General features: G+C 43.4%; 1 protein-coding gene across 1 annotated transcript; it reads right to left on the reverse strand.

Moving 5' to 3' along the window:
* Window positions 1-1,671: 1,671 nt before the first annotated feature.
* LOC105467031 (adrenoceptor beta 1) lies at window positions 1,672-24,532 on the reverse strand. The gene is made up of 6 exons (XM_071069092.1): window positions 22,811-24,532; window positions 9,253-9,562; window positions 7,116-8,754; window positions 6,234-6,334; window positions 2,585-2,674; window positions 1,672-1,901 (listed from the first exon to the last, which is right to left on the reverse strand). Exon 1 carries the CDS (start codon window positions 24,370-24,372, stop codon window positions 22,924-22,926), a length of 1,449 nt encoding a protein of 482 aa, XP_070925193.1. The 5' UTR covers window positions 24,373-24,532; the 3' UTR covers window positions 1,672-1,901; window positions 2,585-2,674; window positions 6,234-6,334; window positions 7,116-8,754; window positions 9,253-9,562; window positions 22,811-22,923.
* Between the last annotated feature and the right edge of the window lie 1,095 nt (window positions 24,533-25,627).

The raw sequence follows: 25,627 nt of genomic DNA on the forward strand, positions 1-25,627 counted from the left end.
CGAAAATAAAACTACATGCTGGAATTTTTTGAAAGTATAGACTTTTATATAGAGAAAAGAAAAATGTAGAAATACGGGGCAGGGGAGGTAGATATCTGTAGCTACTGGGTGACCCCCCAAAAATCAGTTTCTAGTTCTCCATGCTAATAATACATTTTAATCTATTTTTTAAAAAGTTGTTTTGCCTTAGCTCACACCTGCAATCCCAGCACTTTGTGGGGCAGAGGTGGGCTGATTGCTTGAGTCCAGGAGTTTGAGACCCACCTGGGCAACATGGCAAAACCTCATCTCTACAAAAAATACAAACATTAGCTGGGCATGGTGGCGCACACCTGTAGTCCCAGTTACTTGTTGGGGCTGAGGTGGGAGGATCGCTTGATCCCAGGAGGTTGAGGCTGCAGTAAGCTGAGATCCTCCCACTGTACTCCAGCCTGGGTGACAAAGTGAAACCCTGTCTAAAAAAAAAAAAAAAAAAAAGGTCAGACATGGTGGCCCACGCCTGTAATCCCAGCACTTTGGGAGGCCAAGGTGGGAGGATCACCTGAGGTCAGGTATTCAAGACCAGCCTGGCCAACATGGTGAAACCCTGTTTCTACAAAAATCACAAAAAAATTAGCCGGGTGTGGTGGTAGGCGCCTGTAATCCCAGCTACTCGGGGGGCTGAGGCAGGAGAATCGTTTGAACCTGGGAGGCGGAGGTTGCAGAGAGCTGAGATTGTGCCATTGCACTCCAGCCTGGGCAACAAGAGCAAAACTCTGTCTCAAAACAAAAAACAAAAAACAAAAAACAAAAAACTTATTTTCCCTCATTCTTTCTTGGGTTTGTTAAAATATCCCAGTAGTGTGGTTTGCCAGAAAGAGCATCAGAGCGTAGGCTTTGGAGCTCCCTGGCCTGGATTCAAGCTGTGCCCATTTGGTCTTTCTAGGCCTAGGACTCCTCACACAGACATGAAAATAATAACATTGGGATGTCTCTTTATAAAGAGTATTTTTCTTTTTTTTTTTTTTTTTTGAGACGGAGTCTTGCTCTGTCACCCAGGCTGGAGTGCAGTGGCCGGATCTCAGCTCACTGCAAGCTCCGCCTCCCGGGTTTACGCCATTCTCCTGCCTCAGCCTCCCGAGTAGCTGGGACTACAGGCGCCCGCCACCTCGCCCGGCTATTTTTTTGTATTTTTTAGTAGAGACGGGGTTTCACCGTGTTAGCCGGGATCGTCTCTCGATCTCCTGACCTCGTGATCCGCCCATCTCGGCCTCCCAAAGTGCTGGGATTACAGGCTTGAGCCACCGCGCCCGGCCGAGTATTTTTCAAAATCCCTAATCCTCACAAACTACCAACCTATCACTCAGAATCTGTCCGTACCACCCAGCAAAAATAATCACCACCGAGTGATGTTCATCCTGAACGACCCTGACGGGACAGAGGACGTGCAAAATACCAGCCTCTGGGGTCTGAGCGCAGCTGCTCTCGAACACAGACTGCTTTTGAAATGAACAATACGAGCACGAGATTGGTGTTTGGACCGGCTGACTGCAAAGGCCCTTCCCTCTCTGGGATTCCATGATTCTATGAATATAAATTGTTTTCTAGAAAGAAATTAACGTGTCAAGTTAAATCTGCACCCATTTATACAGAGTCACAAGACTTAACAGAAGTTCCAGTTAGTTTACTGACTTGTTTAAAAAAAAAAACAAAACAGGTCTTGCAGCAACAGAGGTTGGACTGCCCCATGGAAAAACTTATCTGTAGCACTACAAACTGCAGAAGAATTTAGAAGCCCTCTGTGCGCCGTCCTCAACCGGTTGCACTTGTCTTCCCTTCTTCAAAATCTCACGTTGGCCGTAAAGTTGATGGAGTATTTTCTCTAGGAGACCTTGAGAATTCTTTCTGTGTCATCAGGGCTCCTAACAGGTGCGTTTCACGGGGAGAAAGGGAACATTATTGTTATTTGGATTCCAAAAGTAAAATCCTAAGAACAGTGTCATCATACAGAATGGATTTTTGAAATAACATTTAAGGAGCAAGTAGGTGCTGGGAAAATAACTTTTATTTACAATGAGAAGTACTATCTGTGGCTAATAACTGCATATTTAATAGTAACTGAATTTCTTATTAAATATTTCAAAGACATTAAAAGAGCTTCAAATAAAAAAAATCTAAATGCCAGAAAGAAAAAAAATCCTGATCAGTGTCTTTATTGTGATGTCATAGCTTCTCACAGAAAATTATGGACTTTTGTTTGAATTTTAACTGAGAAAAATAGTAGCTCCCTTTATATTGTAGGTGTGTGACCAAAACATGATTATACAACAAACTGCCATCAATTGAACCACATTGTGCACAGTTTCACACTTGATTACATATAATATCATACTTGCCTCTATTCTTTGGAGTACAATCAGATGGTAAGTTCTTTGGAAATGTTTTGGTACTTTAGTATTCAGCACAGGCATATGATGGGCCTCAATAAACACTTAACAATTAGCATTTCAGAGATTTTTATATTTATTTCTGGGTGATTGTCAATTAGCGGGACTCTGTTCCTCTGTCCTCCAGGTGATTATTAATGATGCAGAATCCAACTTACCAGGGGCTACTATTTAAAGATCTTCTGCTCTAGTGAACTTAATAGTCTCCCATGTCCTAGGGCTCTGTAGATTTGAAAGCTTGAATTTCCCTAAATCAAAGGAAATAGTGGAAAAATACTATGAAGGTAAGACCAAGGAAATGCGTAGGGTATAGCTCAGCAAGAAAAACACATATTCTATCATGCATGAGAAAAGAAAAGGAGTCATGGGCCTGGGTAAAAACGGAAGCTATTAAGGTTGAAAATGTGACCTTCAGTGGACGTATATACAGCTGTATCCTTGGACCTTGCATCTTTGTGCAACTTGAGCATTTATAATTACTCAGGGCATCGTGGCGGAGTGTTGAATCAGAGAGAATGAGGCCATGGAGCAAACTGCAACCTTCACTCCCCAACGGGAGGATGATTTAGAGAGTTCTCTCTTGACTGGAACCCAGGCTGCCACCACCCTTGTGGCCAAGTGTGGCTTGAATCAGAAAGTCCAGCAGTGGGGTGGGGAGGTGGTGCTTCTGTTTCAGTTTTCATAAAAGGGCATTTTGGGTCACAGGTAGGAGATAGAATGGAGTGGTTAAGAGGGTGGGCTCTATGGAAAGTGCCTGGGTTCCTGAAGTCCTATACAGCCATTTCCCAGCTCTGTATTTTTAGGCCAGTTATTTGACCTTCTCTAAGCCTCAGTTTCCTCATCAGTAAAATGTGACAACACAGTACTTGCCTCACAGTGTTCTCTTAGGTCAAGTGATGTAATGCATAAAAGCGGTTCGTGTGGTGCTAAGTAAAAGACGAAAAATTAGCCATGGTTTCAAAGCACTCTCCTGAGTTATGCATCTTTCTTGAGACATTACCTTATTTTTCCAATTGTTACTCTAGGACAGGTCCTCTCCCTCCACCAAAAGAGCATTGCTCTCATTTATTAACGTGAGCAGGATGTCCACAGGACATAATTTCCTGAAGGTCAGTAGAACTGCTCCTGTTAAGAGCAATCACCCTCCAACTCTGCATGATTTGCCACTGACTGTGGCCCTTCCAAAGTGGAGGTTTAGTAATGAAGTCAGAGGTGATTAACGTCTCCTGCTGTTGCTTGCTCTTCCCATTGTTTATGGCTTTCTGTTGCCTAATGGCTACATGTTTGGGACTCCTATTTTTTAACAAACATTTAAAACCTGACAGATGACAGCTCTTAGGTTATACTTGTTTTGTTAAAAATAGGATTCTCAACTGGTAGCTGTTAAATACAGAAGAGAGACTGAGTTATTAGGGAAGGTCACTGACAATAGTGATTGTTTTGACATGGGCTGGAAAGTGATATAACAGAGAGGAACAGAAAATGCCGGGTCAACACCAGCGCTCTCAATCAAGGGAACTAAGGGTTGTTCATTATGCAACAGGCAGGCATGGCACAGGCGGTGCCAAGAATTTGTTTCAATCTGCCTGCACCCTGTTCTGAGACTGAGTGACCTTCTTGGAAGTGGGTGAATTTGCCCTGCTATTTCTGGCAGCAGTTCCGGTTCTCAGGCTCTTTATTCTACCAGTTGCACTTCTAAAGTAAGTAAGAACTATGTTGTCTGCTTGATACTGAGGCCCCAGTGCCAAACACATTCTTTTGATGATGTAGGGAAAAGTCCTGCATAAACTGGGCATATGAGGACAACAGGCTGAAACTCTGAAGAAGGAGAGCATGACCTTTTCCTAGCTATTCCTGGGCAACTCACCTGAGCTAATACATCATCTTTTCCTAGGAGGAGAAAGAATATGAACACACACACACACACCACTCACACACCACATATATGGATACACATGCATACATATTTAATAATACTGGAATCTATATTTTTCTTGTCTGTTATTAAGCTATTAAGGTTTAAAATGTGATCTTCAGTGGACGTATGCAGATGTATCCTTGGATCTTGCATCTTTGTGCATCTTGAGCATTTACAGTTACTCAGGGCATCATGGCAGAGTGTTGAGGCCATTATTATATTCATATGATGCCTAAATTGGCTATCAAAAAGAGGTATTTATCCTTCAACATGTAAAAAAGACTTGCCGTTTTGAAAACCAGCCCAAGGAAAATTGTAGAAATGACTGTTCTCTTCCCCATCATTTGTCTTCTCCTCATCATTATTTTCCTACTTATTTTGGGGTGTTTTGGGGGTATTAGATCGTTTTTGCATTTAACTTCTAACCTGAAGTTAAAAGTGAAAAGTCCCTCCAACAAGTCCCTTGTTCTCTAACCCTTCCCTGAGGCACAAATCTATTTTCCTAGCTGCTTGGTGGCCATCTCTCCCCGCACCCCCACAGATGCAAGAGTCTTAAACCACACATCCATTTACTGTGAACTTCCCCAGACTGCTCTTCCACCTGTCTCCCATTTTGAAATCGATGACCTTCTCTTGCCATCTTCTTTAGTTCTTTTTCCACCCATCCATCTCCTCTGTGACCGGGATTGCTTGTGAAAAAACTCAAATCTGACCCAGTTATTCTTGTACTTAAAATCTTCAGTGACTCTCTTCCCTACAGAATGAAGTCCAAAATTCTTATTAAGATATATAAACTCCTTCCCAATCCAGCTTTTGCCTGTTATCAGGAATCCTTTCCCACTGGGCCAGCCTGGCAGCCTCTGCCCCGGCCATGCAAATGTTCCTGCTGTCTTTGGAACACAGAACACGTCCTTTGCTCTTTTTTGCCTGCAAGCCTTTGAGAGTTTCTCCCTTCTGCTTGGAATGTGCTTTTCATCTTGTCAAAAACTATCCCCCATCCAAGTTTCAGTCCATTGGTACCTTGTGGGTGATGCTGTCCCTGACTGTCCCAGCCAGTGTTAGAATCTGCTCCCTCCTTGGGGGTCTCACAGTAAACCCTGCTGAGTTAGAGACTTATGTTGGTCACGTCCTCCTCCAGGTCTCCAGCACCCTGGGTTTCCATGACCCCATGACCTAATAGTACCTGGCTTCTAGTTGGAGCTCAATAAATGTTTCTTGACATAAAGATATAAATTAATTAATTAACTTGGATTTCTTTTAATACCCCTGAGAAAGTGATGGGATTTGCCTTCAAGGAAAGCCTGAACTTTTAACATCAATGGTTAAAAGTAGGGTAATTACAATTAATCAGAGCTAAGAAAATACCTTAGCGGTTACCTGGTTCAACCAGCAGCCTTTGCACATTCAACACTGGGGTTACCAGATATAAAATTACTCCCCCAAACTTACTGGGAGCAGAGAGAATTAGAACCCATGCAGGTCCCAATCCCCAGTTCAGGGGCCTTTTCTGAAAGCTTTCATTTGAAGTGTTCAAAATTAGAATTATCCACAAATCTCTGATAGCATGTATTTGACCTGCCATATGGATGTGGATGATTCTATAGATCAGAAAACTACTAGTTTATACAAATAAAGACTGCAAAAACAAAAACAAAAACAAACAAACAAACAAACAAACAAACAAAACTCTGTTATACTTGACCCCTAGGCAGCAAAGCAGGTTGAATGGGACTGGCTACAAATTTCAACCACATGAAGGGTGTTGAAAGTCATAGGAAAAGAGAAGAGGAGAGTAGCTAAGAATGGATATTTTTAGACTTGATCATGTTTATCTAAGAAATGTGAAACCTTTGGTTTGAAAAATCTGTCTGTGGGTCCCTTGCACCCACCTTGTCCCGTGAGATTCTGCATTCTCCCTCTGAACAGGTCAGGCCCAGGATCCCACATGAAAGACTGATTCCTTCATGTCCAGGGAGCCGTAACCCAGGTCCTCCCAGAAGATAAGAGACAACCGGAAACAAATGGAAACAAAACAAGAAAATTTCATCTTTATGCAACCTTAGAAAAAAAATTTAAATAAAATTTAAGACAACAATTTACTTAATTTAAAAAGTTAGCCGAATATGTATTGTGTGCTAAGCACGATAGTCCTCATCTTCTGGATGAGGAAGTGAGGCTGAAAGAGGGAGATAACTGGCCTAGGGTCACAAATCAAGCGACAGGGAACCTAGGGCTTTGGTCTGTCAGCATCATAACCCTGCGTTCTGCTGCTGCCTTATTCAGAGTGGTGAAAAGACTTGGGACTTTTTATTGTAGCTGAATGAATTTGCCTTTGACCAAAGAAGTGGAGCCCAGTCCGCCAGTGGATGGCAGGAAGGGTTCCAGTCTGTACAGCACAAACCTTGCTTCTAGTTCTGACAGAGATTCACTATCAAGGAGCGAGTTTTGAGAGGGAATGGTGGTGATGCTTTGGGGAAAAATGAAGGATTTATTGAGTTCCCAGGCTATGCGCTTGACACGTGACCATAGCATCTCTGGGAACTCCAGCCAGTATCAGACATGACAGACTGAGGACTGAAACTGAGACCACCTGTGTTATCACAATTTAGCTGTTTGTTCCAGGAACTCTTCCCTCAACAGGAGTAAGTCTGTAAATCAATAAATAACTGCACAGTTTGCTTCAGAAAATTCCTGTAGGAATTTATCTGAGACAACAGGCAAGCAGCTGGCTATTCAAACAACAGTTCACTTGTCAAGACTTGCTTCAAGACCTTTGTGCTGCTAAGCCGGCCAATCTTACACTATTATGTTGCAAAGCCTGCCCAATCTCAACCGGTTGCACTTTGAAAGACCTGCTGTGAATCATATGTGCCTCTAGGTGCCGAAACCCTATAAATATCCATTTTGACTTCCTTCTTATGAGGCACTGCTGAGACTTTGTCATGGTGGTATTCTCTCTTCTCGAAGTAACTTCTAATTGATTTGGCTTTGGTGAATCATGAGGTCTGATGATATTTTCGGAAGATCAGCCCTAGATATTTTCAGTTTACTGATGTGGAAACTGAGGTTCTGAGAGCCCAGGTAACTGCAGTTAAGTCACATAGCCCATAAATCTGCCTAGAAAAAGACTCAAATCTAGATGTCTGCTCCTGAAGACCAGGTTACCACAAAAGTCTTAACTTCTTTATCTGTAAAAAGAAGAAATCGCATTGGCTTATGAAGACTGATTCCTCCCTGCATGCGTTAAACTCTGATAAAAATATACTTCACCACTGTTCAGGTGACAGTAATTTTCTTCCTTTCTCTTTTATTAAAATAGCTTCCCCAGTTTTGGTTTTACATGATTTTGTTTATCTAAACAAATTGCGAGCCTAATAGAAAAGAACCCTATGGGATTTTTCTTTTTATTGTGGTAAAAGACACATAACATAAAATTCAGCATTTTAGGCATTTTAAAGCTCACAATTCAGTGGCATTTCATATAATCAAAAGGTTGTGTAACCACTGCCACTATCTAGTTCCACAATGTTTTCGTCACCCCAAAAAGAAACCACAGACCAATTAAGCAGTTACCCTTCCCTCCCCCTCCTCCCAGCCCCTGGCAACCACTAGTCTACATTGTGTCTCTATGAATTTGCCTTTTTTGGATATTTCATATAAATGGAATCATGCAAGATGTGCCTTTTGTGTCTGGTTCTTTGACTCAGCATACTGTTCTCAAGGTTGTTTCAGATTCTGTGTTCTATAATCTTCATGGCATTTTTTTGACGCCAAATAGCTCCAAAGTACATTAATTATTATGACTGAGTGTTTTTCTCCTACTGGGAGGGGAGAAGAAATGGTCCTCAATGGTAACAATGTGAGAGGAAAACCTCCACACCCCTTGGCCACTTAATCTAAGGAGGAGCTCTCCATTCTCCCTAGACTCTGGGCTGAGGCCCAGCCAAAGCCCAGTTGCAAAACCTGATAAGAAATATTGCATGATGGGCCAGAAACCAATCACCTAGGCTTATTTTTCCAGCCTACCTGGTGTTTCCCTGGCTTGGCCTTCCTTGTGTGCAAGTGAAGACAATGAGGCAAGCTGTTGGATGGAGCCAAGTTAATAGGTGACTTCAGGTGGGATCCGGCTTGTACTTGGGACCATTTATGTTCCATTTTGCTAGATTGAATGAAAAGAAGCTCAAGGAAAGTTTTCCTGTCCATGCGTGGAGGAAGCCATTGCTCACTTAGAAATCAGTATGGCTGGGGGTTCATGCACTCCTGCAGATCTGCCATAGCACTGCCTCTTGGCAGGTTGGTGAGCCTCCTTCAGACACTTAGGCTGAAAAGGACGCTCTTCATGAACAGTTCAGATGAAAGTGCAGAAGGAAGTGTACACTGCAACACACCCGGAACCCTCCCCTCAGTCTCCTACAAATGTCAAAAAAAAGAAATTGTGTACCTAATACTGACAAATCTAAATCATGATTTCATGCCAGAGACTAATACAAATCCTTTTTCCTGTGACAGCTCAACACTTAGAAAATTTACTTCATCATTTCCTTTCTCAGTTAATGTCAAACTGAAAATTGATGCTTGATACATTTACTAGTAGGACATTTTAGGCCTTTTCCTTAGAGGATTTCTTTTTATTTTTTCACCCCTCTGAGTTATGGATGATACGGAATGTAAAAATACAAAGAGAAAAGCTAAAATGTCATTACTTTTCCTCTTTCCAACCTTTAAGATAAAAACAAGGGTCACAATGAGTTCAAAATATTTATCTTATAAACACTGCATAGAAAATCATAAGTTGAGATAAATGTCAGAGAAGACACTAAGACATATGACCACAGGTAATTTATGAGGCAGCTTAAAATAAAGCAGCTCTCTTTATTTTACAGTACTAAGATTGCTGTGAAATTTTACCTTAGCTTTCTTTTCAAATACGGCAAGAATCTAAGGCAGGAATTCTTAATGGATCCCTTGAAAATAGTTGTGATGATTTTCATATGTAGATTATGTGCATCTTTCTGGGATGAAGATCATAGCCTTTTTTCTTTTTCTTTCCTTTTCTTTTGTAATCTTAAAGGGGTTGATGTCTCAAGAATAAGAAGAATCTTTGCTCTGAGAGATGGCTGGGCTACAGTGATTTTTTAAAGGTCACTTCCAATTCTGAGATTCTTTGAAATCAGCATTGTATTCACCAAAGATATTTTCTTAGCTGATAGGTTGGTCTCTGCAAAACAGAAGGTTGGCTATATAATATATTGACTACTGTGGATTGTTTCCAAAAAAACGTTGTCCCCGCATCACAATCATGCCTTTGGCTATTAATACATGCTAACAGGATGTAACCTTAGTTGGTTCAAAATCTCCCTGGAATTGCCACTATTTAAATAAGTGTTTATTCTCAAATTAATTAATTGCTGAATAGTATTATTACTAAATCAATTGATGTAATGTAACTGGTAGGTTTAAATATATTTTATTGCCTTTCCTAAACAGTAGATGGTTTTCTATAAAAGAACATTCCATAATATAGGTCCACAACTTCTTATTCCAAATTCCCAAATCCAGAAAGCTCTGAAGATAAGAATTTTTTTCCATAACTCATTTGGCAGCACACGTGACCTTACTTGAACTCATTTGGCAGCAAGATCTGACTTGAAGTGGTATAAGGCTATTTATAGTCATTATTTACCCGCTTACTGTGAATAATCATACATTTCACAGTAGAGACACCAATGTTTGATTATAAGACGCTGATCTGGACCCTGCTTAGGTGTTATGTAATATCTAATATCTGCTTAGGTGTTACGTAATATCTAGTATACGAACCATATTACCTTCCTAAAATCCCCAGATTCTAAATCCCAAAACACATCTTGCCCCATGGGGCCTCAGATAAGAGCTTGTGGGACTATCCCACATATTTTACCTAAAAAGATATACACATATATATACACATATATATGCATGTGTAATATAATTAATGCATGTAATTAATATGTAATATTAACTTTGACATTTCCAATATATGGATTTTGTGGTCACCCTTAAAAAGGAATAAAATGCTTTTCTCACCTTTCCTAACTGGACTGACATCCAGCAAGTTATTTCTGATTTCTGATAAATGAACTCTAAAAAGCACTTGTTTACTTTGTCTCTACTAATTCTTAAAAAGTGCCAGGAAACATTAGCTACAGTTGCTTCCTGATTTTGAGGACAGTGTCTGCCTTGCCCTATACTACTATTGGGCCCAGCACACAGTAGGTAAAACAAATGAATACATGATTATAAATTGTATTTGTATTACTGAATTGTAATTGCAGTAAGACGACAATATATTATTACATTGGTTGGAAACAAAAAGCCTAAGAGTGCAATCATCTTTTTTGCCACAAATTTCAAACTTTTCCCTACAACTGTAATCTAATATGTGTTAGATTGAACCCAATGCCTCAGTGCCATCAAAAAACCATCATTTTTATCCCCTGCATAAACATGATTCACCTCTTAGACCTCTGTCCAGAGTTCCAGCCTAGGATGACCTAAGAGTGTGGCATTTTCGGAGGCACAGTTAGCTTAGATGTTTCTGCAGTATGGATCAGGAAAATGTAATTACAGTTCAAATTCATCTGACATACAGATCAGAGAAAGAAATATTTGAATGCTGGTTAGACAGGTTTAACGCGTTTAAGGAAAAGAGCTGTATCATTAAATAAAATGGAAACAATGCTATTTCCATTAGCAAGATTAACAGAACCAAGTACCCGGGTTCCTATAATGTAGAAAAGGGACCAGTAGCTTTTCTATGGGAGATGCGCTTTAATCTCAAGAGTTGGAGGGAAAGCAGCAAAATCGCCTCCTGACTACCAGCCCTCCTAAGTCAAATAATGGATGAGAGCAAAGACATGTTGCCCTTGTAAAGAGACAGTCAGGTCAACATGACTTGACCAACCTGCTTAGGTGTCTCACCTTCTATAAAGGAAGAATCTGCCTACTGGGGAATGGGATGGAGAGGGGAGGGGCACTTGGCTATTGGTGACAGAAAAAGGAGAGACACAGAGTCCACTGCTGGCAGTGCCCATCCAATCCCTATTTAGGAAAGAGTCGGTCTCAAAGCCAGCAAACTTCCAGTGTTCTGGGCCACAGTAAAAATGGATGCACTGGTAAGTCATTGCAACCAGGCTTCTCAGTTCTGACCCCAGGATTACTGCGAACCTTTTGGCTGTAACTGTCTTCCCAGTGTATAGACAGAGAACGTTTGGTCATGCTCACAGCGTGTGTAATAGGACTTGTGACCTGCTACCTTGTGAATTATTAAAGTGGCTTTCTGATTTCATATATCAATCTGAGGAGCTGACACAGAGAAATGCATTCTTACCAAATAGGTTTCTTGAGTGTTTGAGGCAGGGGGCCTGCAAATGTCCCAAGGTCATGGCTCATGGAGGTTTCCTCATGTCAGCCTCTGCCTGGCTCCCACCTTCCCAGTGTGAAGCCTCAACACTGAGTTTCTTGCAAACAATAATCCCGGTAAGGGAATAAAAATATAATGTTATTTAAAATGAATTCTGCATTACTGAGAACACACCTGCAATTTAAAAATCTCAAATAAAGTCTTAATGCTTTGTCAAAAGGCAAGAATCGGTATAACTTGGACCAGCTGAAGATCCCATATAAACTCTAGCTTTTGTGCTAAGATGGGAAGATAACGATTATGCATCTGTTTTGAAACTTTGAGAGGGCTGTGATGTTTGTTTGCCCTAAATATATTTTTATGGATATATTATTTCTTACAGTATTAACAGGCAGAAGTAACATTTAAGATAGAAATCTGTACATTGATGAAATGAAATCTGCTCTCTTAGCTACAATGACTGTTTGGGTCCAGGGAATGCACTGGGGCTTGGGACGGGGCTTTTTTTTTCCCTGTAGAGTCCAGTGAGAACAACGTCTCTGGATCTCTCACAAAGGAAAGAATCCCATTTAAGCTATACTACCATAAGTGGCAAATAAATCAAGTATTTTTCCCATTGACAGTTGACCTAGAACTTAGAACACATAGTTCTCATTTAGCAATTTTGGTGAAATGCCTATTTTTAAATAATGATGTACATTTTCATACAGTATATACCACCTTCATAGTCATAGAATTTATGTTGGTTAGGTACAGAATTCCAACAATCGATGTGCCATTTGTAGAAATAAGTGCATTTCTTAGACATATTCGGAAAACCTCATTGTTTCCTGTGACACCAGCAGAGGTTGTGCCATGTATTATACATTACAATTTGAGGCTTAGCACTTTTCCTAGAGAAACTATTCTTTGTGTTGAATAGTGAAAATCTAGATGTACAAAAGAAATAGAGGGTTATTTCACATCTTCTTGCAGTGCTCAGCTCTAGTTAGGCCTGTTACCACTATGTGCCTGGACCGTCGTGGGAGCTGGAGAGCTTGTTTCTCTGACTCTAGTAGAATGTAGTCAATGAATATTCAGAGCGCACACCCTGTACGCGGTAACGCATCAGGCACTGCAGAGTTAAAGATAAAAAGGCAAGTTCTAAAGGGACCTCTAGTCTGGTAGGGAACAGACAAGTGGTTTGGAGACATGAAAAAGAGACTAACTTAGGAGTCAGGCACCTGGACTTGATCTCTGCTCACCTGTTGCCGTGAACAAACTGCCTCAGCCCATGTGCATTACCTCCATAGGGGCATGACCTTGGGCAATTCACAGGCCCTCATACTTACACACTCGGAAACCTGCTTGGTAGCAGTGTGTTTCTCTGAGTCAGCTCCTGAAGTTGACACATAAAAGTCAAAAAGGTCAGCCGGGCACAGTGGCTCACGTCCGTAATCCCGGCACTTTGGGAGGCTGAGGCAGGCTGAAGGCTTGAGACCAGGAGTTTGAGACCAAACTGAGCAACATGGAAAAACCCTGTCTCTACAAAAAAATACAAAAACTAGCCGGGTGTGGTGGTACCTGCCTGTAGTCCCAGCTACTTGGGAGGCTGAGGTGGGAGGATCACTTGAGCCCGGGAGGCGGAGGTTGCAGTGAGCCAAGATCACACCACTGCATTCCAACCTGGGTGACAGTGAGACGCTGTCTCAAAAAATAAAGCAATTTAATAATGAGTTCACGTATATGAAATTACGTAAATCTTAGTTTTCTGATTTGTACAATGGGATTTTTAAATTTACTAACTCAGAATTACTTTGAAGATTAAGTGAGATGTTAATATCTACCCATCACGCCTTCTGATGCCAGGTGAATCTTTCTAAAACGCTGTTTTCATCCTGACACTCTTGCTTATAAATCTCCATGCTTTTAGGAAGGTTAGAGTTCAACGCTTTTGCATAAACTTTTTGATCTGTTCCCAAACCACTTTCCAGTTTCATCTCTAATTACTCTATCAAAATGAAGTACCTGCAACTGCCTATTCATTGTCTGACCATTCTTCTTGACTCCCCATATCTCTAGGTTTTTGTTCATGCAGTTTTCTTCTCCTTATAACGTCCCCTGGAATGGCCATTCATGTCGTTTTCTCTCCTCATCTAAGGTCCATGTGGTTATCCAGCCTCTAGGTTACGCCACCCTACCATCCACTCTCTCCTGCTACTGCGCCCTTGAAATGTGCCTAGTTCCAATTAAGATGGGCTAGAAATGTAAGATACACATCAGATTTCAAAGATTCAGTTATTTAAAAGTGAAGTATCTCATAAAAATGTTTTAGATCAATTACATATTGAAAGACTAATTTTATCTGTTAATTTCAATTTTTAATTGAACTAGAAAATATAAAATTAAATATATAGCTTGCATTGTGTTGCTATGAGATAGCACTGGTCTAGAGCCCTACTTTTGGCCCAAGCATCTGGCACTCAACCACACCTGCCTCATTCTTTGTCATTTTTCAACACATGGATGTCTAATCTTCCCAACCATAGTGTGACTGCTTTGGGGACAGGCTCTGTTTTAGGCTGGGCGCATCCCATACAGCACGCTCACTCAGTACATGATACCCTTAATTAAGAGCAGATGAACATATGAATCACAAAAGACTAATCACAGAAATCCCCTACATAATTACGCTTCCCAGGTGTTTTCCCAGCACAAATAATGTGAAAAATTTTGCCTCTGCCAGGCACGATGGCTGACACCTGCAATCCCAGCACTTCAGGAGGCCAAGGCTGGCGGATCAATTGAGCTCAGGAGTTTGAGACCAGCTCTGACAACATAGGGAGACCTGGTCTCCACAAAAACAAACAAAAAATCTGGATGTGGTGGCATGTGCCTGTAGTCCCAGCTACTCAGAAGGCTGAGGATCACTTGAGCCTTGGTGGATTGTTTGAGCTCAGGAGTTCGAGACCAGCCTGGGCAACATGGCAAAACTGCGTGTCTATAAAAAATACAAAAATTAGCCAGGCATGGTGGCGCATGCTGGTAGTCCCAGCTAGTCAGGGAAGGGTGAGATGGGAGCATCGCTTGAGCCTGGGAGATTGAGGCTACAGTGACCGGTGGTTATGCCACTGCACTCCAGCCTGGGCGACAGAGCGAGACCACATCTCAAAGAAACAAACATAAAATGTGTTTGTCCCTTTAGGTATATTAACACTCCAAAGGTTTGAAGAGAGTTGTAAACATGTGCCCTTTCGGGAGGGGGTTTTAATTGGTTGCTTGGTCTGAGAAAAATTTTATGTTTTAAAAAAATATTATATATTTTATAATTTATAAAATGTAAATTACCTATAATGGAATTTACATTTTAAAAATGTATATTGTCTGTTTTGTTCCATGCTTACAGGATGCTTTTTGCAGTACTGTAAAGATTTACTAATCTTCGTGTTACACTTCTTCACTTTGCACAATATTTTCTTCTGATCTTCAGAGCTTTGGGACTCTGGTGACTGAAAAAAGTTATTAGCATGATTCCAGGAATGATGACATATTGATGACATCAGACCAGGTCTGAACTTAATATTATGTGCCATGTTTTGCTCTTTCTTGTCTCTAAGAGGAATCCCTGTTACTGGAAATGATTCCCGAGTGAACAACAGAAAGAATGAATGGATTTGAAGTTGCTTATAATGGAAATGGAATTATTGAGTGCATAGAAAGCTGAGAAGAGGGTGTCACAGTTTTACATGTATATCATCAAGAGGGTTTTTGTTTTTTTTTTTTTTTTTGAGACAGGGTCTCACTCTGTCACAGTGGCACAATCAGGGCTCACTGCAGCCTTGACCTCCTGGGCTCAAGTGATCCTCCCACCTCAGCCTCCTGAGAAGCTGGGATTACACTCACGTGCCACCATGTCCGGTTAACTTTTGTATTTTTGGTAGAGATGAGGTTTTGCTATGTTGCCCAGGCTGGTCTCGAACTCCTGGGCTCAAGCGATCCACCCGCTTCGGCCTCCCAAAGTGCTGGGATTACAGGTGTGAGCCACTATGCCTGGCCATCGAAAGGATTTTTGTATAGAATAGTGGCTCAGTCCTCAGTTTTCAGATTTCTCTGAGATCAGTCATGAGTGAAAACAGGATGAGGGATTTGGGTCTTCTGTAAGGAAACATTTGCTGATTGGATAGGCTATTTAGCAGACCAGGTCTTTAAATCTCAAAATGATCTCACCAGATCATCTCTCTAGATCTGCACTGATCTAGGTATAACCTTGCATGGGGCTGGGGTAGTGTTTACTAGACACATCAAGATCTTTCCCATGCTGAAGAGTCTGGAATTTTTCTGAGTGACTCAGTTTTACTTACGTATGCCTATTTTAAGAAAAGAAAAGAAAAAAAAAACCATACTATCTCTGAATTGATCACAAAATCAGTTAAGTGCAATGAGTTCTTTAAAAAGAGCATCTTACTAAAATGTTACTTACAATGGTTTAAAAAAATCTCTTGAGTGAAGAAAATGTTATTGGAATGTCTATTAATGTTTACTGTTTAACAGCATTTTTTTACAAGGACTTCAAGATTGCAGGTGCGTTCCTGTAGTTAACATAACAGAAATTGTAAGCCAGTAAAGTTCCTGTAGATTTGTTCCTGTTTATTAGGTTGGGAACAGAAAAACTCAATACCTTGCAACCCATAAAGGAGGGGTGTGCAAAAATATAAACTCTTGTTGCTCTCAGCGCGTTTCATCTCTGAATTGCTATTCCAAGAAAAAGAAGAATAAGATTGTTGCTTTTAGTATTTATAATTCAATGCAAAATTGTAGAGTTGAGTAATTTTCCAAATTGGCTCTCCTTTCTCAAAGTGGCCGTGGGTTAAGAATCATTAAACAATCACTTTTGCTCAGCACAGAGCAAACAGGTTTTTTAATCCGATGTTTGGGAAGATTATTTTATTCAGTTGTGGTTTCTGTGGAATTTTAAGTGCACCAAAGAATGAAGGACCATTTGTTTGAATGCATGGGCTATTATATATATTTTTGCTATTCTTAGTTGTTCTTTTCACTTAAAAAAAAAAAAAAAAAAGAAGACGGAGGGATTTCTGTGGGTGGAGTTGCTCGGAAAGGGAAAAGGAGGCCAGGAGAAAGTATTCAAAACGATAGACTTTGCAAAGCAAAGAACTTCTGTCATAGCATCTCAAAGAGATTTGCAAACAGAGGCTACTGATCAGGCTTTGTAGGAAGTGAACCTGAACGGCAAGGAAACTGATTGACTTCCCCAGGGTCATTGGGCACAGTGGTAACTACAGTTAGACAGACATTGTGGCCACAGTGGGCCATCTGCTTGAAAGAGTTTTCCACACCCCTAAAATTTTACCCACAATTCTCACAAATCAGCTAGCCTAATAATAATTAGCAAAACTAATTTGCAAACAGTTGAAGGTGGAACAACTAATGTTACCTTTTGAAACCAAGATAATGAGACTGACAAGGTCACATGGTTACGAAGTGAAAATATCAGAAAAAAGAAAGGCTAAGATAGTCCCACACCCCAAATATTAAACTCATCCTAAACACCTTTGATAGGAAAATACAAACAAGTATTTAACTTGTTATCTGCTTGGAGTTGCCACCTAATTGTGAGCAATACTGAAATTCTCAGGAAGAAACCCAAACTTGACATTTAAAATGCATCATAGGTAAGTTTTGTGTCATAAGTGGGAAGAAAACAGTGTGGTCTTGCTACTCCTAATTAACAGCTATTAGCAAGGGAATATGGAAAGAGGAAAAATGGAACTGTAAATGTTGAGAGATGTTGAAAATCAGAGCTTTAGGAAATGATTTGTGAGAAATCCATGCTCCCAGGAAAATAAATGTATCAAGAACTAGATGTTCTAGATGTTTCTAGCTTATTCGAAAATTGAAGGCCGGGCATGGTGGCTCAAGCTCATATTTTCAGCACTTTGGGAGGCCAAGGCAGGCGGACTGCTTGAGCCCTGGAGTTCGAGAGCAGCCTGGGCAACATAGGGAGACTCTGTCTCTACAAAAAATACAAAAAAAAAAAAAAAATTCCAGGCTTGGTGGCACAGGGCTGGAGTCCCAACTACTCACTCAGGAGGCTTAGGTGGGAGGACCACCTGAACCTGGGAGGTCGAGGCTGCAGTAAGCCATGATTGTGCCACTGCACTACCAGCCTGGGCAACAGAGTGGGACCCTGTCCTAGAAAGAATTGAAGAAGTGCTCCAACCCTGGGCGCAGTGTCTTAAGCCTGTAATCCTAGCACTTTGGGAGGCCGAGGTGAGCGGATCAAGAGGTCAGGAGATAGAGACCATCCTGGCTAACATGGTGAAACTCCGTCTCTACTAAAAAATAAAAAAAATCGGCCAGGCAGGGTGGTGGGCACTTGTAGTCCCAGCTACTTGGGAGGCTGAGGCAGGAGAACGGCATGAACCCGGGAGGTGGAGGTTGCAGTGAGCCGAGATTGCGCCACTGCACTCCAGTCTGGGCAACAGAGCAAGACTCCGTCTCAAAAGAAAAAAAAAAAAAAAAAAGGAAAGGAGAGAAGAAATAAAAAAGAAGTGCTCCAAAAAGGGCTAGTGAGTATGGTGTTTCTAAGACAAGAATGATCTTCAGTGAGAAGCTGAGGACGTGATCACTGCCAAGCATCCAAGAGAAGGCAAAGGTTTAAAGGCAGTTGCTTACAAAGCCGTCCTGGGTGCTGCTCACGTTACTGCAAAGATCAGGCTCTGATAGTGCCAGCACTGTGGGAGCTTCCTGGAGCTACCATTTTTGCAGTCTGTCATTAGAGCCATCGGATTTGAAACCACTTCTCTGTTCTATGACCACATAATTGAATCTGATTGATTCAGTCACTATCGCCCTCCACCTACAAAAGGGTAAAAAGACTATTGATGAGGTAAATTAGCCTACAAAGAATCTATTTCTAGTATTCCTACCTCTTTGATTGCATTATAACAGCTATCCAGTAGAGGATCCTTAAATGAGAGCAGACTAAACATGGCATTTTTTGGAGAGTGCTATCCTGCCAGAAGAGTAGTTCAATAGAGTTTGCTTAAAAATCATTGCAATGTAGTAATGTTATTTGGGATGCATTGAATAAAAAATTATGAGATTCAGGAGCAATATTCTAGATGGAAATTTAAATGGTGCAGAGGGTGTATGTGAAGAGGAAGAAACAGAAATTAATTTAATTCCATTTGCTGATGTGACTGTAGCACAACTATTTTTAGGTATAATCCAAACAGTGCATATCTTCTCCATTTTGATTAGTAGAAAATTGGCAGGGAGTCAAAAGAATTAGTATTTCTCAGCACATTATGCCAGAAATGTACAAATAAAATGACATTATCTGTGCCAATGTGGTTAATTTACTTCTAAGGTTTTTTTTTCCTTCAAATAAACGAATGAGTCCAGCTTGGTTAAAAACATTTTAAAAAAAGTCTTTCACAACTGGCAGCAAAAGTTGTAGAATAATTTTTCTTTAGATCCTTGCTGAGAACCTCTTGCAAAAAACTTAAATGTTAATATTGCCCTGATACTTTGGGTGCAGAATTTGTGTCTGGCAATTCTATATACTGCCAGAGGAAGTCGGCACATTCAACAAAATGTGAAATTAAAATAAGCTAGGAAAATGTGCTTAACAAGGAAAGATTTCACAATAGCCACTTAAGAGTTACTAATAATTCCAATTCCAAAGAAAGCATAGACTAAGAAACAAATAAATAAACTCTATTTGCAAAGTTTTATATAGGCAAGTTCACCAAAGGATGAAGCCATATGCTATACCAATTACACATTTCTACGTCGAAGAGAGAATTTATACATCCTGGAAAATCTCCATTGAGTTCTTGTTAGTGTTCAACCTGAATGTAACTTCCAATGTAGCAAATTATGAATCTTGATCAGATTTTCCTGCTTTGATTTTAAGGTTTATGCTTTTGGTACATTGATACACACAAGCCTATGGGTAAGGCTGCCCTTTTGCACACTCAATGCCCTCTTCCTATTTCTGCAGTTCACATTCTCACCAGATTAAGCAGGACTGGCTGCTTTCTCCTCCCACTACCATCACTACTGGGACTGACAGCCCAGCTTCCCCACATTTCCTATTATAAATCAATGGCTGCCTTCTTCAAAAGAGACAAAAAGTAGTCTTCATGGGGATTTGGAATCACTGACATGGTCTGTTTCTGAATCCATGTAATTCTCAGTTGGAGAGCTTGGGAGATCACACAAAAATCTTTTCTATTTCCTGCCAATACATAGACACCGGCCCCAAGATTATAGTGGTTTCCTCTCACTCACTAAAGTGACTAAACCTGTGTACTAAGTAGTTAAATTATACACATTTGTTCTTAAAGCTTAAAGGACTTTCATGATTTTAAGACCTGAGTGATTTTAAGACCTGAGATTTGACAGGCCTGCATATATGTTTTGGGCTGGGAAGATTTTTTTTATTTAAATGTGAAGACATCTAGACAAAATAAGCAAATAAATAGGAAACCAAGAAAATGAAGCATTTACCTGGTACTTCTGTGTTTAGTATTTCAAACAAAGAAGGACAAAACCCCTAAGAAAATGCATCTTATGTACTCATGGTCGGGGGTGGATAGAAATTAACCATATTTGGTTCCTAGGGAAATTACAGTGACATTTCATCCTGAGACTGATTTTACATTCTTCAAAACATGTTTCTTTAAGTATTTATCTTTGTATTCTTAAAGAAGCTCTCCTTTTTCCTTTTTATTTATTTATTTATTTATTTACTTTTTGCTGGAAAGGGGTTAAACTTCATAGCAGCTTTTGTTGAGGCTGTTACCGTTCATGCAACCTTCCGCTGGTCTCTAAAACATCCACGTCATTAACCTTTCTCAGAAGAAGGTTGCCTTGTCTTTAGAGTATGCCGTTGCAAAAAAGAATGTTCAGTCTCAACTTTTCCTTGTTAGAGAATATTCTGCTCATTTAAAGTGTAGCATAAGCCAGAAGTTAATATTCTTTACTTTGGCTTATTTACTGTACGGTCATGAAATAAAAAGCTTATTTAAAAATATAGTAAGTACTTTAAATATATTTTGGAGAAAGTAAAATTAATCTCAGAACAGATTTGCACTATCCTTTCCTTTAGGAAATAACTTTATGAAAAATACCCCATCCTTCGGGTGCCGTAATTTTGTTAGAAACTTAAATCCCTTCACACTTGCTTTTATCTATGATCTGTCCACCCAGAACTTCTGGCAAAATGATTTATTTAACTACATAAGAGAAAAAACATTTACTTCAGAAGTCCTTTTATACATTTTTGCTTAACCATGAAAGCATTTTTCATTCTAAACAGCCTCTGGAGAAATCTGCACACACTGATCATCTGCAGGCTGTGATTTTCTATTGGAAAACAAAAATAAGCTGTGGAAGCCACTTATTGCATTCCAAGTAGGCAACTGATCATTCAATGAGTTAGTCTTTCCTGCATTTCCATGAAAAGTTGCAGCTGAGTTAAATGACCGCATCACTTTTTGTTTTTTTTTTTTAGGAGATACGCAATCCCAAATGTCACTTCTTAAGTCAAGTGCAGCAGATGGGATCTTGAAAGTGCCTACAAGTAGTCTAGAATACCTTGAATCTGGCTGTGAAAATTTAGGGCAAATCTGCAGCTCTCAGTAGGTAAACACCTTATTTAGGTCTGGAGGCATTTTGCTATGTTATTGAGTCATGAAAGTCTATTAAAAGAGCTCTATGGGAAATCCAGTCTATATTTTGAACAAAACAAACTGTCTTTTTCATTATCACTGACCCTTTACAGACACACAGTACATAATCTTGATTGTGCTTCATTGGTATTTATTGCACATGGACCAATTCCTCACACAGTAGTTAGTTGCACCAGAGTATAAATACTTGGTAAAACACACAAGAGGAAGTAGAGTTCACACACAAGTGCTAACTTTCACCAGCAAATTCACGTGGGCACTTGGACATAAAAAAAAAATAAAAAATCCTTAAGATAATTATATTTATAATATGGATACAGTTACAGTACCATGATAAAGGAGTATAAAAAGGTATTTTCCCCAATAAATCATTAGCTCAATAACATACTAGACAACAGAAGTAGAGTTTGAATTTTATTTTAGTTTTTAAGATCTGCCCAGCCCCTCCCCCTTTAAAAAATATTTAATTTCTTTTTGTGCAAGTAACATCTCCTGTGGACTTTGTAATTCCTAACACTGTGCAAAAATGGCATTTTGAACCACTCCTTTTTTTTGTTGTTTTTGTTTTTATCCACATGTGCAGTAATCTGAACTGTTTCTCTCTCTCTAATGTCCTGTCTTCAATTGACAGAGTCACATGTCACAGAGAGAGGCTCTGCGCCTGGTCCTTCCAACTAATATTGATACATAAATAAGCTGTTTAATATAAACAAGTCGTTCTATCTGCTGTGCAAACGCACAGTGTGAGGTAGAAATCCCTCAGCCTGACCACCCAGGCGCGCGGGGGACGGCGGGTTTGCCCTACACAAGGAAAGCAAGGTGGGGCTTGTTCCAAGAAGAGCTTAACATTTCTTGAAACGTGAATTTTTTTTTTTTTGCCTCCATCCTTTCTCTTTGCTTTCATGACAGCAGAACTCATTACTTAGAAATTAAAATGAAATTTATCTGGAAAGCAAAAGAAAATACGTCTTGACAAACTGTCATTCTCCTCCCTTTGGCTGGTAGACTGCTCCTGTTCCTGGGAAAGGGATAGGAGCCACGCTGATCGATTTTAATCCCCTCCTAATGCTTCTTCCTTCCCCTAACCCACCCAACTTCCACTCCGGTCCTCGCAGAGAGTGTCAAAAACCAACGTGGGGGAAAAAAAATCTAAAGATGCATCACACGCACATACAAAAGAAGGCCGGACCACAAACAGAAAAAAAAAAAAAAAAAAAAAAAAAAGGAAGAAAGAAAGAAAAAAAACCAAGGAACATCAGCAAGCCACTCTCCCATCCCTCCCCAAACTTTCCTTTTTGTGCAATGGTCCGTGGCTTTTCTGTTTGCCTCGGATGATTCAGACGAGGATTGTGGGCTTCGAGTTCACCTGCTTTCGGTCTTGAGTAAACACAGATCTCCTCGTTCCCCCGGGAAGTCGTTCCGGGGCGCCCGGGCTCTCCTCCTCCCGGGGTGCCCGGCGTCCTCGCCCGGCGCCGGGCCCTACACCTTGGACTCCGAGGCGAATCCGGGGCGGCACGGCTCGTCCAGGCTCGAGTCGCTGTCCGCCGCCGCCCCGCCGTTGCAGCCGGCCCAGGGCTCCAGCAGGCGCGCGGGCTGCGTGGCCCCGACGACATCGTCGTCGTCGTCGTCCGAGGCGGCCCCGGGCGACGGCGGGGGTCCGGGCCGGGCCAGACAGCCCGAGGCGCGCGGCCGGTCTCCGTGAGCCGCGTGGCGCCGGCGGGCAGCCCTGCGCGCGCAGCAGAGCAGTCGCTGGAAGGCGTTGCGGAAGTCGGGGCTGCGGCAGTAGATGATGGGGTTGAAGGCCGAGTTGGCGTAGCCCAGCCAGTTGAAGAAGACGAAGAGGCGGTCGGGCACCAGCTCGCGGTGGAAGGCCTTCACCACGTTGGCCAGGAAGAAGGGCAGCCAACAGAGCGTGAACACGCCCATGATGATGCCCAGCGTCTTGAGCGCCTTCTGCTCGCGCAGGGCCACGAGGCGCGAGGGCCGCCGCTTACCCGCACGTCCGTTGACCAGCGGGACGGTGGTGGCAGCGGCGGCGGCGGGGCGCAGGGGTCCCGGCGGCGGCGCGGGCGCGGGGACCGGCGAGGGCGAGGGCGAGGGCGAGGGCGAGGGCGGCCGCGCGGGGCCGCCGAGGAAACGGCGCTCGCAGCTGTCGATCTTCTTCACCTGCTTCTGGGCCTCGCGGAACACCCGCAGGTACACGAAGGCCATGATGCACAGGGGCACGTAGAAGGAGACCACGGACGAGGCGATGGCGTAGGCCCGGTTGGTGACGAAATCGCAGCACTTGGGGTCGTTGTAGCAGCGGCGCGCCTCGTCGCTCTCCGCCCGCCACCAATGCATGAGGATGGGCAGGAAGGACACCAGGGCTGAGATGGCCCACACGGTGCACACGAGGCCCCGCGCCCGCGCGCGCGTCAGCAGGCTCTGGTAGCGGAAGGGCGAGGTGATGGCGAGGTAGCGGTCCAGGGCGATGACACACAGGGTCTCGATGCTGGCCGTCACGCACAGCACGTCCACCGAGGTCCACAGCTCGCAGAAGAAGGAGCCGTACTCCCAGCGGCCCCACACCACGATGGTGGCCCCGAACGGCACCACCAGCAGCCCCATGACCAGGTCGGCGCTGGCCAGGGACATGATGAAGAGGTTGGTGAGCGTCTGCAGCCGCGGCGTCTTGGCGATGGCCACGATCACCAGCACGTTGCCCGCCACGATGAGCAGCACGATGAGCGCCATCAGCAGACCCATGCCCGCCGTCCACTGCTGCGACAGCGGCTCGGGGCCTTCGCTGGCGGGAGGCAGCAACGAGGCGGGCGGCGACGCGGGCACCAGCAGCCGCGCCGCGGTGGCCACGCCGTCGGGGAGCGGTGCGGCCGACGACAGGTTACCGGGCTCGGAGGCGCCCAGGACGAGCGCCCCCGCGCCCATGCCGAGTTGCGGAGGCCGGAGGCGGGGGGTGTGGCAGGGCTGGGCCTTGGTTGGGGAACACCCCAGAAGCCTGGACGGCGGGGTGCGCAGAGGGAGGTCGCGGCCGGGTCAGGGCAGCCGCGGCGCGGGGCCGGAGGCATGGGCGCCGGGCGCCTTTCCCGCCGGAGCCGAGCGCTGTCGCTGCCGCCGCCGCCGCCGCCGCCGCTGCTGCTGGAGCCGCTGCCGCTGCTGGAAGAGCCGCCGGGACCTCAGCATGTTTCTGAGCGCGCCGGGCCCGCAGCTCCGGCACCCAGCACCCACCCCACCCCGCTCCCACTCCCCAAGCCAACCCCCGGGGCCTCGCGTCAGCCTCCTGCAGCCAATCCGGGCAAAGGCACGCCCCCGTCTGGTCAGCCCCCCCAACCTCCAACTCCCCGCAGCCCCCTCCCGTTGGCAATTGAGCGGCTCCTGAGAGTCCCGAGCTGATCGTGGAGCTAGTGCCTCCCGTGCGCCCGCGGGTTCTTGCGGACGCACCCCTTCCTGCGCCCGCTGGTTCCTGGTCCCTGTTACCCCGTGCCCCCTCCCGCGCTCGCCTCCCCCCTGGGGCCCCGCCCCCTCTCTCAGCGCCCACTCGCTCTCGCACCGGCTCCTGCGCCTCGTTTGCCTCCTGCGCGCCGTTTGCCTACAGCGGTCGGCTGCCTGCTGCGCCCCCGCTCCCTCGGCGTCCCCTCGACCTGCAGTGCCGGGGTTCCCAGCGTAACAGTGCGCTAGCTCCCTTGAGCGCGGAGGGGACCTTGGTGTTCAGGAAGCGCCAGAGCGCCTGGGACAGCTTGTCCGCCAGGCTTGGAGGAGTTTGCCCTGCGAGCTTGGTTGTGATGTGGGGCAGCCTAGCAGGATGTGTGTAAAACCCTTCCCCCGTCAAGACGGGACCCAGCCAGCCTGCGTCGTGACAGCTTGGGGGATTGGAGGTGGGTGTTAGTGGTTAGAAGAAACTTCCCAGCAGAGCGGGTTGCTGGAGCTAAGCGCGCATCTGTCAAGAATGCTCTCTGGGCGCTGTTCTTGCAAGGATCCTCTGTTGAACCTCAAGTGCAGTAGATGTGGAAAGGAAGCGAAGGTTTGTGCATCTAACAGCTAACGCTGAGGGCCCGTTGGAATCGTACACACTCCTCAGTCCTAGCTAATGAATGTGTGAGCATGATGCAAAAATGTGTGCTCACGATATAAAGGGAGAGTCTTAGGGAGACAGAAACGTTGAGATACAGAGTAAATGATACCA

Source organism: Macaca nemestrina, chromosome 9 (genome assembly GCF_043159975.1).
Source record: "Macaca nemestrina isolate mMacNem1 chromosome 9, mMacNem.hap1, whole genome shotgun sequence".
In the NCBI taxonomy this organism is placed as follows: domain Eukaryota; kingdom Metazoa; phylum Chordata; class Mammalia; order Primates; family Cercopithecidae; genus Macaca; species Macaca nemestrina.

Bases quoted from the DNA above. Each gene is read 5' to 3' on its own strand.
- LOC105467031 (XM_071069092.1), bottom strand. From the start codon at position 24,372: ATGGGCGCGGGGGCGCTCGTCCTGGGCGCCTCCGAGCCCGGTAACCTG.